Genomic DNA, 13,219 nt, shown 5'->3' with positions numbered 1-13,219 from the left:
ACGATTTTTCCCCAGTCGGATGTAGTTTTTTCAGAGTTCCCAGTTTTATCGAATGCACTGAAGTCGGAAGATTTCCGAGTTCCCAGTTGTTTTGGACACAGCATTAGTCTTCCACTTGATGGCGAAACTTGAGTCGCACCGCATCTACCTCATGCACAAATTCATATTGTTCTTATGACCAGAGAAAGTGAAATATTCCTTGATATTAAAATAAACACGACGAGCTGCTAATAATAATACAAACGCAGGGCTATCGATACACTTGGCTACTCATTCATTGCAGCTGCAGCGCGAGTGGAAGTAGGGAGAAGCGCGTTTTATGTTTTGTAACAGTATTGAATAAAAACAGTGTTGACAGTGCTGAATAAAATCTTAGACATGAACTCACTCATAAAAACACCAGCTCTTTGCTGTATTCTTTGACAGTCTCTCTCTGGTAATGATTTTAAAAGTTATGAAATCTCTAATATCAAACTTTGCTGTGGTCGTGATTTGAGCTATTCAATTGGTCATTTGAGCTATTCGATTGGTCAGCGCAGTAGGCGCACTCGATTATGCCACAGATCTCCGGGTCCACCATAGGGATAAGCAGAGTTAGTCTTTTCAGACAAATGAAGTGGTTAAAAATGGGAACACTTTCCCTATCCGGCGAGCAGGGCTTCTGAATCAAGTGCACCTACCGCTAACAGCACAACACGGAAACATTTTTTAAAGGAGCGCAGGCCTTTATCGTTGGCTTTTCTACAGAAATGTTTGGTGATTGACTAGAAATGCCTTGAAGATCGACCGGTTGGTGACCGCTGGTGTAGATGAAGGGGAGGAGACAGGATAAAAAAAGATTTTTAAGTCTTGAGACAATTGAGACATGGATTGTTGTGAGCATGAAGGGAGATGGGAGTAAGAACCGCTGTGACGTATGAGGAGGGAAAATCTAAACATTCTGTCAAACGGGCGTTTGGTGAATTAGGCTAGATAAACAACAATTATTCAATATAGCTAAGTTAATAGAGTTGAACAAAGATAAACGAAACGGAGAGGAAATATGGTGGAGGTGGTTGAGCAACACTGGGCTGTGACTGGAGCAGAGATGGATGGAAAGGTAGGGGGGTTAGGAGTTGAGGAGGACGGGATGGAGTGTAGTGGTGGAGTGGAAAAAGGTGGAGGTATAGCAAGAGTAAAGGTTAAGAAGAAGAGGAAGCCTGAGGAGCCTTTGCAGGTCATGTCAGAGGAGAGTAGTGACGAGGGAGGTTCAGGTCGCAGTGTTAGACTGAGAGAAGTGGAGTTGAAGGTGTTGGTGAAATTTAAGGAACAAGGTGGAGTCACGGCGGTGAGTCCGATCGCATTGGCTAGGAATTTGGAGAGTAAAGTAAGAGAGGTTGTGTCTGCTAAAGTTCTTTGTGATGGAAGTTTGGTGGTGGTGTGTCTCAATGTTAAACAGTATGAGAAGGCGCTCAAACTCAAGCAGGTATGTAAACGTGTGGTTGATAGTAGCATGTTGGGTCAAACTGGACGGAAGTGGATGAAGGGAGTTATTACAGGAGTTCCAGAAATTGTTAACATGCAAGAAAGCGCCTCCAGATGACACGAGATGGGAAGATGGTGGATAGCTTGTCAGTGCTACTAAACTTTGAGGATCTGGTATTGCCAGGAAAAGTTAGGATTGGGTATATGAGCTACTATGTGCGAGCATATGTTCCAAAACCATTGTGTTGCTATAACTGTCAAAGGTTTGGGCATGTGGCGGCGGTGTGTAAAGGCAAAAGGAGATGTGCGAAGTGTGGGGGAGAACATGCATATGGGGAATGTGGAGATGGGGTCCAGTTAAAGTGCTGTAACTGTGGGGGCTCCCACAGTTCATTGATGAAAAGACAGGTGGAAGTGTAGCAGGTGAGGAGTGAGCGTAACATCTCGTATGCAGAAGCAGTGAAGTGAGAGGAGGGGTTTCTTCGTTGGCAGAAAGCAATGGCTAGCTAGTATGCTAACTATTCTAGCTAACTAACTGGCTGAATAAGTTGACGACGGACTCGCTCAAGCTGTCGGGACTAACGCACAACGTTAGACACGGCCACGAATGATCTGCTTGGCATGTTGACACACTGGTGGTTTGTTGTGACCGAGTATTGGTGCTAAACCGTGTTGTTGGAGGCTGGCATGCTAGTTGGCTGTGGCGTCATAGGATTCGGTGCCCTGGACGGTTTTCATGGACGAATACTGTACGAAGTTAGCTAGGTGAATAAACTAAGTTAGTCTATTCCTAGAAAACATTGAACTGCTATAGTTTACAACAATTATAGTGTCTGAGGTGGAAGTTGGGAGAGTTATATTTGGGTTTTCAGTGAAACGTAAGTGAGGGAGGCCCCGCTCTCTCGCTTTCCCAGATGTTTAGTTAATTTCATTCCGATCTCCTTTGCATTATTGTAGCCATTTCTCCTCTCTGCAAAGGCCATACAAACGCCTCACACCGCGTGGCTGCTGCCACTCTAACCTGGTGGTCCCTGCGCGCACGACCCACGTGGAGTTCCAGGTCTCCGGCAGCCTCTGGAACTGCCATTCTGCGGCCAACAAGGCAGAGTTCATCTCAGCCTATGCTACCCCCCAGTCACTCGACTTCTTGGCGCTGACGGAAACATGGATTACCACTGAAAACACTGCTACTTCTACTGCTCTCTCCTCGTCTGACCATGTGTTCTCGAATACCCCGAGAGCATCTGGTCAGCGGGGTGGTGGCACAGGAATCCTCATCTCTCCCAAGTGGACATTCTCTCTTTTCCCCCTGACCCATCTCCTCATTTGAATTCCATGCTATCACAGTCACTAGCCCATTCAAGCTTAACATCCTTATCATTTATCGCCCTCCAGGTTCCCTTGGAGAGTTCATCAATGAGCTTGACAAGTTCCTTTCCTGAGGATGGCTCACCCCTCACAGTTCTGGGTGACTTTAACCTCCATACGTCTACCTTTGACGCATTTCTCTCTGCCTCCTTCTTTCCACTCCTCTCCTCTTTTGACCTCACCCTCTCACCGTCCCCCCTACTCACAAGGCAGGCAATACGCTTGACCTCATCTTTACTAGATGCTGTTCTTCTACTAATCTCACTGCAACTCCACTCCATGTCTCCGACCACTACTTTGTATTCTTTTCTCTCTCACTCTCCTCCAACACTACTCACTCTGCCCCTACTCAGATGGTAATGCGCCGTCGCAACCGTCGCTCTCTCTCTCCCGCTACTCTCTCCTCTTCCATCCTATCATCTCTTCCCTCTGCTCAATCCTTCTCCCTCCAATCTCCTGATTCTGCCTCCTCAACCCTCTCCTCCCTTTCTGCATCCTTTGACTCTCTATGTCCCCTATCCTCCCGGCCGGCTCGGTCCTCCCCTCCTGCTCTGTGGCTTGACGACTCATTGCGAGCTCACAGAACAGGGCTCCGGGCAGCCGAGCGGAAATGGAGGAAAACTAGACTCCCTGCGGAACTGGCATCTTTTCACTCCCTCCTCTCTACATTTTCTTCCTCTGTTTCTGCTGCTAACGCCACTTTCTACCACTCTAAATTCCAAGCATCTGCCCCTAACCCTAGGAAGCTCTTTGCCACCTTCTCCTCCTTGCTGAACTGAGACTGCTCTTCTCTGTGTCACGGAGGCTCTCCACACTGCTAAAGCTAACTCTCTCTCCTCTGCTCTTGTCCTTCTAGACCTGTCTGCTGCCTTTGATACTGTGAACCATCAGATCCTCCCTCTCCACCCTCTCCGAGTTGGGCATCTCCGGCGCGGCTCACTCTTGGATTGCGTCCTACCTGACAGGTCGCTCCTACCAAGTGGTGTGGCGAGAATCTGTCTCCGCACCACGTGCTCTCACCACTGGTGTCCCCCAGGGCTCAGTTCTAGGCCCTCTCCTATTCTCGCTATACACCAAGTCACTTGGCTCTGTCATATCCTCACATGGCCTCTCTTATCATTGCTACGCAGACGACACACAACTAATCTTCTCCTTTCCCCCTTCTGATAACCAGGTGGCGAATCGCACCTCTGCATTTCTGGCAGACATATCAGTGTGGATGACAGATCACCACCTCAAGCTGAACCTCGGCAAGACGGAGCTGCTCTTCTTCCCGGGGAAGGACTGCCCGTTCCATGATCTCGCCATCACGGTTGACAACTCCGTTGTTGTGTCCTCCTCCCAGAGTGCAAAAAGCCTTGGCGTGACCCTGGACAACACCCTGTCGTTCTCCGCTAACATCAAGGCGGTGACCCGATCCTGTAGGTTCATGCTCTACAACATTCGGAGAGTACGACCCTGCCTTACACAGGAAGCGGCACAGGTCCTAATCCAGGCACTTGTCATCTCCCGTCTGGATTACTGCAACTCGCTGTTGGCTGGGCTCCCTGCCTGTGCCATCAAACCCCTACAACTCATCCAGAATGCCGCAGACCATCTGGTGTTCAACCTTCCCAAGTTCTCTGACGTCACCCCGCTCCTCCGCACACTCCACTGGCTTCCAGTTGAAGCTCGCATCTGCTACAAGACCATGGTGCTTGCCTACGGAGCTGTGAGGGGAACGGCACCTCCATACCTTCAGGCTCTGATCAGTCCCTAAACCCAAACGAGGGCATTGCGTTCATCCACCTCTGGCCTGCTGGCCCCCCTACCTCTTCGGAAGCACAGTTCCCGCTCAGCCCAGTCAAAACTGTTCGCTACTCTGGCACCCCAACGGTGGAACAAGCTCCCTCACGACGCCAGGACGGCGGAGTCACTCACCACCTTCCGGAGACACTTGAAACCCCACCTCTTTAAGGAATACCTGGGATAGGATAAAGTAATCCTTCTACCCCCCAAAAAAAAAAAAACATATTGTAAAGTGGTTATCCCACTGGCTATAAGGTGAATGCACCAATTTGTAAGTCGCTCTGGATAAGAGAGTCTGCTAAATGACGTAAATGTAAATGAAGGTAGTTCACGCAGAAACAATCGGGGCACCTAGAAGAGCAGGTATTCCAGGGCAGATTGAGATGCAGGTTGGGCGTGATGGAGGGAGCAGAATGGAGAACACAAGACTGGTAGGAGACATGAGGAAGGTTGTTACATTTGTGACAGCAGCAATCAGTTGCACAGAAAAATTACAATCAAGGACTAAGAAGATAAAGATCATAGTGGAGCAGGCAGTGAGATATCTTGGGATCATAGGACTGACATGAGAAAATGTACAGGATGACCTCAATAAGATTGAGAATCAGTCCAGCCAGGAATCATGTATTGGTTAATTTGCATTATGGTGTTAATCCTTCGATGGAATGCCAGAAGTTTGATGGCTAATGGGCAAGAGTTCAAACAGTTTCTTGAGGAGTTACCAGCCAAACCTGATGTGATATGTCTCCAGGAGACAAGGCTAAAACCTACTCTAGATTTTGTATTACAAGGTTATGTTGCAGTCCGTAGAGATAGGGTGGTAGGGGAGGAGGAGGGTGTGCTACCTTTATAAAGAGGGGGATCCCATATAGGTGTGTGGGAGAGGGAGTGGAACAGGAGTATGTAGTGGTAGAGGTGTGGTTGGGAGGGGGGAATATGGTGAACTTTTACAACCCGGGTAAGAGACTGGAGTTGCTGGCCCTTGGGAATGTAGAAGGTCAAGGTAGGAGACGGGTAATGTGGTGTGGGGATTTTAATGCTCATAGTACGCTCTGGGGAGGGTTACGGATTGATGTAAATGGACAAGTGTTGGAGGAACTACTGGATGAGAAAGGGCTTGTGAGTCTTAATGATGGCCGGGGAACCAGGATTGACCCAGTAACTGGAAATTAATCTGCTCTGGATCTTACTTTGATCTCAAGTTCAATGGCAGGCAGATGTAGTTGTGAGGTTTTTAAGGAATCTACAGTGGGTAGTGATCACTATCCTACCATGTGTACTGTAGGATTTAGGGAGGAAGAATCAGTAGGAAATGGATTGAGGAGATGGATATTTGGGAAAGCGGAGTAGGGTCAGTTTCAGGAGTTGAGTGAACAGGAGCTGTCTCAGGTAGATCTTAATTCAGATATAGAAACAGTCAATGATGGAATACGAAGAGCAATAGTAGGGGCTGGAATGCAGGTGATTCCTATGGGTACAGGGGGAGAAAGAGTAACACAGTCCCCTGGTGGAATGAAGAGTAGCAGTGAAGAATAGGAACAGCGCTTTCAGAATGTTGAAAAGGTCCCATAATTACCAGCACCTGATTCAGTATACATTTACATTTACATTTTAGTCATTTAGCGGACGCTCTTATCCAGAGCGACTTACATGAGCAATTAGGGTTAAGTGCCTTGCTCAAGGGCACATCGGCAGATTTTTCACCTAGTCGGCTCGGGGATTAGAACCAGCAACCTTTCGGTTACTGGCACAGCGCTCTTAACCACTAAGCTACCTGCCGCCCATATATAAACAAGCAGTGCAGTAGTAAGGAGGATCATTAGGACAGCTAATAGGGAGGTTTTGTGGAAACATAGGCAGGACCACTCCTGTGGGAGATGTATGGGGGATGATTAAGAGGATGAGTGGGGTCAGAAGAGATTGGGATCTCCCTGTCCTGAAAAGTGGGGCGATTGTTGTAGTGAGAGATATGGAGAAGGCAGAGATGTTTGCCCAGGCATTTGTGAAGGTGCACAGCTCAAATAATCTGACAGAAGAGGGGCAGCGTGGGAGAGAGAGGGTCAGAAGAGAACATCCGGGGGTGCTGGATCAGAGAGAGATGGTGGGGGATACATTGAATAGCCTTTTTACATTGGCTGAGATGAAGAGAGCATTAGCTAAAGCTGGGGTAACATCTGGGAAGGATGAGATGTGTTACATCATAATGGCTCATCTCAGTGACACTGCAATGTAAGTGAACATTTGAGAACCCGATACTATGTTTTCTTGAATATATTCACAGATGGATCTAAGGACCCTAAAACAGGGAGGACAGGAGCAGCTTTTAGTGTTCCTGAGTTTAAGGTGGCAGTGACGAAAAGAGCAACAGATCATTTATCTGTTTACACAACAGAGTTGTTGGCCATACTATTGGCTGCAGAGTGGGTGGAGGTGGTGAGGCCAGACAGGGTAGTCATCTGCTCTGACTCCTGTGCAGCACTGATGAGCTTCAATTCATGTGTGTCTCAGAGCAGACAGGATGTATTGTATGAGGTTTTGCAGTGTTTGTATAGGGTGAAATAGATGGGGGTATTTGTGATGTTCCTCTGGGTACCAGCTCATGTGGGAGTAGAGGGGAATGAGGAAGTGGATATTATTGCCAAACAGGCTCTTAAACATCCTAATGTTGAGATGGAAATATCATTCAGTAAAGCAGAAGCCAAGGGATTAATAAGAACAGTGGTTAAAAATAAGTGGCAAGAGTTGTGGAACAGGGAGAGTAAGGGAAGACACCTGTATAAGATCCAGGAAAAGATGGGGGCAGGGAGGTCCTCAGGCCGAGAGAGAAGGGAGGAAAGTGTAGTCACAAGGCTGAGACTGGGACACACAAGGCTAAATAGTACATTGAAAGTGGTGGGGAAACATCCGACTGGGAGGTGTGATCATTGTCAGGAGGAGATGGAGACAGTGGAACATGTTCTATTTCAGTGAGAGAAAGGGAGCGATTGTTATTAGATTTGAGGAGTAATGGGGGTTGAAGAGCCAGGATTAAGTGAACTGCTGGGGAAATCTTCAGGGGATGTAGTATTTAATTAGGCATTTCGTTTCCTTAGGGAGACAAGATTATTGGGTAAGATTTAGACCTTCACTGTCTCTGGTTCACACTCCAGTCGGTGGCGGTAATGCACCTTAAAGTTGGTTGCCAACCGCCATATAAGGGGGCGGGGGGCTAGGGTCAGTCTGTTATATCTGGTGTTATTCTACGGTCTTATCCTGTGTGAATTTATGTATGCTCCCTCTAATTCTCTCTCTCTCCCTCCCGGAGGATCTTGGAAAAAATCTGGCCTTAATGGCCATGTACTGTTATAATCTCCACCTGGCACAGCCAGAAGGGGGACTGGCCACCCCTCAGAGCCTGGTTTCTCTCTAGGTTTCTGCCTTTCTATGGAGTTTTTCCTAGCCACCGTGCTTCTACATCTGCATTGCTTGCTGTTTGGGGTTTTAGGCTGGGTTTCTGTATAGCACTTTGTGACATCTGCTGATGTAAAAGGGCTTTATAAATACATTTGATTGATTGATTGATTTGAACAGGGTATGGTAGTAGGTGCCAGGCACAATGGTTTGTGTCAAGAACTGCAATGCTGCTGGGTTTTTCCATGCTCAACAGTTTCCCATGTGTATCAAGAATGGTCCACCACCCAAAGGACATCCAGCCAACTTGACACAACTGTGGGAAGCATTGGAGCCAACATGGGCCCGCATCCCTGTGGAACGCTATCAACACCTTGTAGAGTCCATGCTCTGACGAATTTAGGCTGTTCTGAGGGCAAAAGGAGGGGGGTGCAACTCAATATAAGAAAGGTGTTCTTAATATACACACAGTGTATGTTAGTCCAGTGGCTAAGTAACATTTTAAGGATAATTGTGACTTTTGTGATACAGGTATCAAATTTCACACACAACTAGCTATAGTGTCATCGCAGATTTTACATATTACCCCCTGGCGGCCAACCAGCTCCATGGGGCCATATTAGACAGGTTTCACATAGCCGTATCTACATAAATAATTGGTACCTAAAGCCCAAGATTTCCTAAAATGCTTGAGGGCATCTGGAGAACACAATAAAACATCCCAAATATGCTACATTACATGCAGTGCATACAGGCAAATGGCCTCTCTCCAGTGTGGATCTTCAGCTGGTGCTGGTGGGAGAACCTCTTCTCAAACTAGGGGCAGCTGTGGGGTTTCTCTCTTGGGTGGACTCTCATGCCTCTTCAGGTTGGACGGGTGGGAGAAACTCGCCCGGCACAGCATGCTAGCTCTACCTATAGACTTCCAGTCTTTGCGCTAAGCTAGTTAGCACTGGCTCGCAAAATTACCTATAACTTCCTGCATACTGGACTCAGAAATGTTATCCACGAGCTCTGACTGGGGAAGTAGATACAAATTACCAAAATCCCGAACTAACCCTTTAATGGTTTGATAGTTCAAAGGCATGGTCCCACACTTAAGACAAAATTAATCAAGACCTGGGCCCGTATACACGGAGGAGCATCTTTCCAAATAATCGTATTTATTATGATCTAAAAGGCAAACTTATCCTAGATCAGCACTCCTAATTTTAGACACTGTGGATACGGGCCCTGACCTAATACCATTCAGACAGTAGTTCACAGTGGGCTCACCTCAGTGAGACTGTGTGTGGTCCTGTGCTGCTCAGCTGGTTCCTCTGTGGCTCAAGGACGAGTTGTAGCCTGTTTGGCCTCCATGACTATGGTCCCCTCAGGGTTCCCCAGACCCTCCTCACACCCCCTTCTCCTTAAGCAGCAGCACCTCTGGACTCTCCTTAAGCAGCAGCACCTCTGGACCAATGATGTGTTCCACATTTATTTGCACTACAGCCTGAATTCAAAATTGATTAAATACTTTTTTTTTCTCACCCATCTACACACCATAATGACAAAGTGAAAACCTGTTTTTAGAAATGTTTGCAAATGTATTGAAATGAAATACAGAAATAACTCATTTACATAAGCATTCACACCCTTGAGTCTTTTGGGGTAAGTAAGAGCCTTGACTTTTTCCACATTTTGTTGTATTATAGCCTGAATTTAAAATTGATTAAATTGAGATTTTGTGTCACTGGCCTACAGACACTACCCCATAATGTCAAAGTGGAATTATATTTTTGACATTTTTGCAAATTAATAAAAAATGAAAAGCTGAAATGTCTTAAGTCAACCTCTTTGTTATGGTAAGCCTAAATAAGTTCAGGAGAAAAAAATGTGTGTAAGAAGTCACAGAACGTGCAGAGGAATAGTTTTCCTTTTTTAATTTGTATGTTTAGCTCACATAATATAATTTAAAAGTATGCAATAAGGCGTCTGTAATATAATAAACGTGGCAAAAACAGATGTAGACATTAATACATGCATTTCTGTAGCTTCCCAAATATATTTTACAAGGGTGGGGGAGTGCCAAGATGGAGGCGTGGTTTCAAAACAGCGCCCCTATCAGTCATCTAGTGTAATATATAGATCATTGCTCTGGACCCTCCCCCTGGAAGAGAGAGGTGATACAGATTACACAGACATAGACGCACACACAGATAATAAACACACTGTCAACATGGAGAGTTTACCCATCCCCAGTCCTATACTGTAGTTACTGAATGACAATCATTGTTGCTAAACCCATCACGGTGGACATAAATAGAATGTTGTGGATAAAAAAAAGTAAGCTATGATAAGTCAAAAGTAATCAGTGGATCTTTTCTGCTGACAATAAATTCATCTTTGTCTTTAATGCAGGGTTTGATCTAAATGTCAGAAGCTATCGAGTGGAATGGTTACTTTCTATATCATAGAGTGGCATGGTTTTTCTGCTGGTGTATCCTGAGGTATCTTCTCTCGGAGAACCTCTTCCCGCAGTGCGTACAGGCAAATGGCCTTTCTCCCGTGTGGACCTTCAGGTGCATCTTCAGGTTGCCAGCCAGGGCGGCGCATGTGACACTGGGTACAGCTGAAGGGTTTCTCCCCTGTGTGGACCCTCTGGTGCATCTTTAGGTTGTCCTGGCGGAGAACCTCTTCTCACACTGGGTACAGCTGTAGGGTTTCTCCCCTGTGTGGACCCTCTGGTGCCTCTCCACCTTCTGGGGGCAGCTGAAGCCTTTGTTACAGAACGTGCAGAGGAATCGTTTCTCTTTATTATTGCCTGATGTGGCTCCCCCTCCCTGAGCCTGGGCTCTAGACCTGTCATTTGAGTTCAATACCTGATCGAAAAGGACGTGGCCCTGTGAATCGGAAGGTGCCATCGACGTGAACACTGGGTCATCATCCCTGAACGCATGTAAAGAGGAGTGGGTGGTGACATTTGGATTAGTCTCTAAGCTTCCCCTGTAATCTAAGAAATATCTGCCCTGTGAGTGTCCGTCTCCTAGGTGACTATCTGCATTCCATGTTGGAGGAGCGTCGCCCTCCACTTTCACCTCATCTACCACTATAACCTCCCCTTTCTTATCTAAGCACCCTTCAGAGTATACACTACTACTGTACCGGTTCCAGTCCCCTCTAGACAGATCAGTCTGTGTCTCTAAACCCAAGGGCATGTTGCTAGGGTCCATCTCTGTAATATAAGAACAAGATGGATCATCACTGCCAGTGTCTAATGCATCACCATCAACATCCCCACGGAAATTAACCGTTCTCTGGTTCTGGTGAAATGCCGGTAAATATTCTGAGCCGGGAGCAGGAGGACAGCCCAGACTCCCCAGACCCTGTCTCTCTCGATCTGAGGTCAGATCCTGTGTGTAAGAGCCTGTGTGTTACAGTTAAAGTCTCTGTGTCTGTCTCTGACTTGAGGACGGCATTCAGCGTTCCACTGACCTCCGTGATGCTTCGTCGGGTCCTGGGCTGCGCTGGGGCGGTGGTGGGGTCCTCTGTGGCTACAGGGGGAACTCCAGACGCTGCTCCAGTCTGGATGTCTCTGCTGTGCCGTGGGTCCTCCTCTCCTTCAGACCTCTCCTGCTTGACCCCAGGACCTGCAGCCTCTGCATCTGTAGACTGACACAAGAAGAGAGGTTATTACTGTTACAAGAGTTGAACAGGGTAACAATGTCGTAGGGAAGTGTCACAAGCTCCCCTATGCAGATAAATGAGGATGTACATGTAAGAAAGTGAATAGCTGGGCCTTTTGTGAAATAAACAGGCCACATTTGATTTACAAAGTAACACATTTTTTATGCAACACTATTACACTAACCTCTATCACGATAACATGCTGGGTTGAGGTTCCACTCCTCTCATCAACAGTTATTGGTTGGTCATCTCTCCATGTGTTGTGTCCCGCTGGTTTGACAAAACTCCTGTGGCCTCCAGTGTGATGTCCTTCACCTGAGAGAGTGATTGGGGGAAAAGAGGTGGTTAGGTTAGCTACTGTCAATGCTCAACACTATATTGTACACTATTGACAGTGTCTACAATTGGCAAGGATGTAAGGTAACACTTCTCATAACTTCTTGATATACTATTTATTGATTGATGTATCACATTGTTTTAATTGAGTAAATAATAGTAAATGCAGTAAAATCAAGAATCTGTTTAGAACATCATATTGTGTCTTTGTGCAAGATAGCTAAGTAATCATGGGAATTATAGCATAGTATCCCAAAACGGACCAGGCGACTGGCCACGCAGTATCGGCCTTCTGCAAAATGTACCTCTTGCCATTCCTTTGTATCGGTCGAGGATCTTGACACTCCTGGGACGACTGGCGAGGACACGCTCTCGCACTGTCCTCTCTGCGCGCTCCCGTGCCACCTTCAGTTCCAGTAGTTTCCTCCGCAAAGCCCTGTTTTCTTTCTGGCTTTGAGTTATTTCCAAACGAAATACTGCATAGTCGTCATCTACGAGTTTACAGATCTCTGCTACGGCTGCATTCGCTAGCACCTCCATGATGGAGGCTATTTGAGTGTGAAAAACCATACAGTTAGCCATTGTTAGCTAACGTTAGCAGCTAGCTAGGTAGCGTTACCTAGATAACATCTATCAACCAAGTCCTGTCTCCAACGCGAATTAAACGCTACAAGTGGTAAGTATGTGATGCTGTGCAGTTAAATTAGTAATATTTTAAGTTCCAGGATGTTTATAAACGTCTAAAAAAAAAACGCTATCGTGGAAATTGTTCTTGTTCACTTCCGTGTACTACTTTGTGTGAGTTTCCGGCAGACTATACAAGTATTGCTGCCTTTCACAGGTCGGAGTGTGAATTGCACATTGTCACACAAAAAGGGGAATAAAACTCACCACCATCTATCTAATCAAAGGATGGGCAACTCCAGTCCTCATGGGACCTGATTGGTGTCACACCTTTGCCCCAGCTATCACACCTGACTCCAATAATCAACTAATTATGGCCTTCAGTTTAGAATGAAATTAGTTTAATCAGCTGTGTTTGCTAGGGATGGGGGAAAAGTGTGACACCACTCCGGCCCCCAAGGACTGGAGTTGCCTGTCCCTGATAACCCTACACATATACACCACTATACCAAAAAAATGCACCTCGCCTATCCCAAAACTTTAGCCCTACCAGATTCTACTCCAGGCCAACAGCCTGGGAGCA

The 13,219-nt window shown here is 46.6% G+C and overlaps 1 protein-coding gene across 1 annotated transcript; it reads right to left on the bottom strand.

Annotated features, from left to right (window-relative positions):
- Window positions 1-9,907: 9,907 nt before the first annotated feature.
- LOC123484667 lies at window positions 9,908-12,882 on the bottom strand. Its single transcript, XM_045215233.1, has 4 exons — window positions 12,318-12,882; window positions 11,861-11,991; window positions 11,485-11,661; window positions 9,908-10,159 (listed from the first exon to the last, which is right to left on the bottom strand). The coding sequence occupies exons 1-4, from the start codon at window positions 12,592-12,594 to the stop codon at window positions 10,139-10,141; spliced, it is 606 nt and encodes a 201-aa protein (XP_045071168.1). The 5' UTR covers window positions 12,595-12,882; the 3' UTR covers window positions 9,908-10,138.
- Window positions 12,883-13,219: the final 337 nt, after the last annotated feature.

The sequence above is a fragment of the Coregonus clupeaformis genome, unplaced genomic scaffold, assembly GCF_020615455.1.
Source record: "Coregonus clupeaformis isolate EN_2021a unplaced genomic scaffold, ASM2061545v1 scaf0402, whole genome shotgun sequence".
Taxonomy (NCBI): domain Eukaryota; kingdom Metazoa; phylum Chordata; class Actinopteri; order Salmoniformes; family Salmonidae; genus Coregonus; species Coregonus clupeaformis.
This window is presented reverse-complemented; position numbering and strand designations above follow the sequence as displayed.

Coding starts and splice junctions, on each gene's coding strand:
- LOC123484667 (XM_045215233.1), bottom strand. CDS start 12,594: ATGGCTAACTGTATGGTTTTTCACACTCAAATAGCCTCCATCATGGAG. Junction 11,992..12,317: donor ATACAAAGGAATGGCAAGAG/GTACATTTTGCA, acceptor TCACTCTCTCAG/GTGAAGGACATCACACTGGA. Junction 11,662..11,860: donor AGCATGTTATCGTGATAGAG/GTTAGTGTAATA, acceptor TTCTTGTGTCAG/TCTACAGATGCAGAGGCTGC.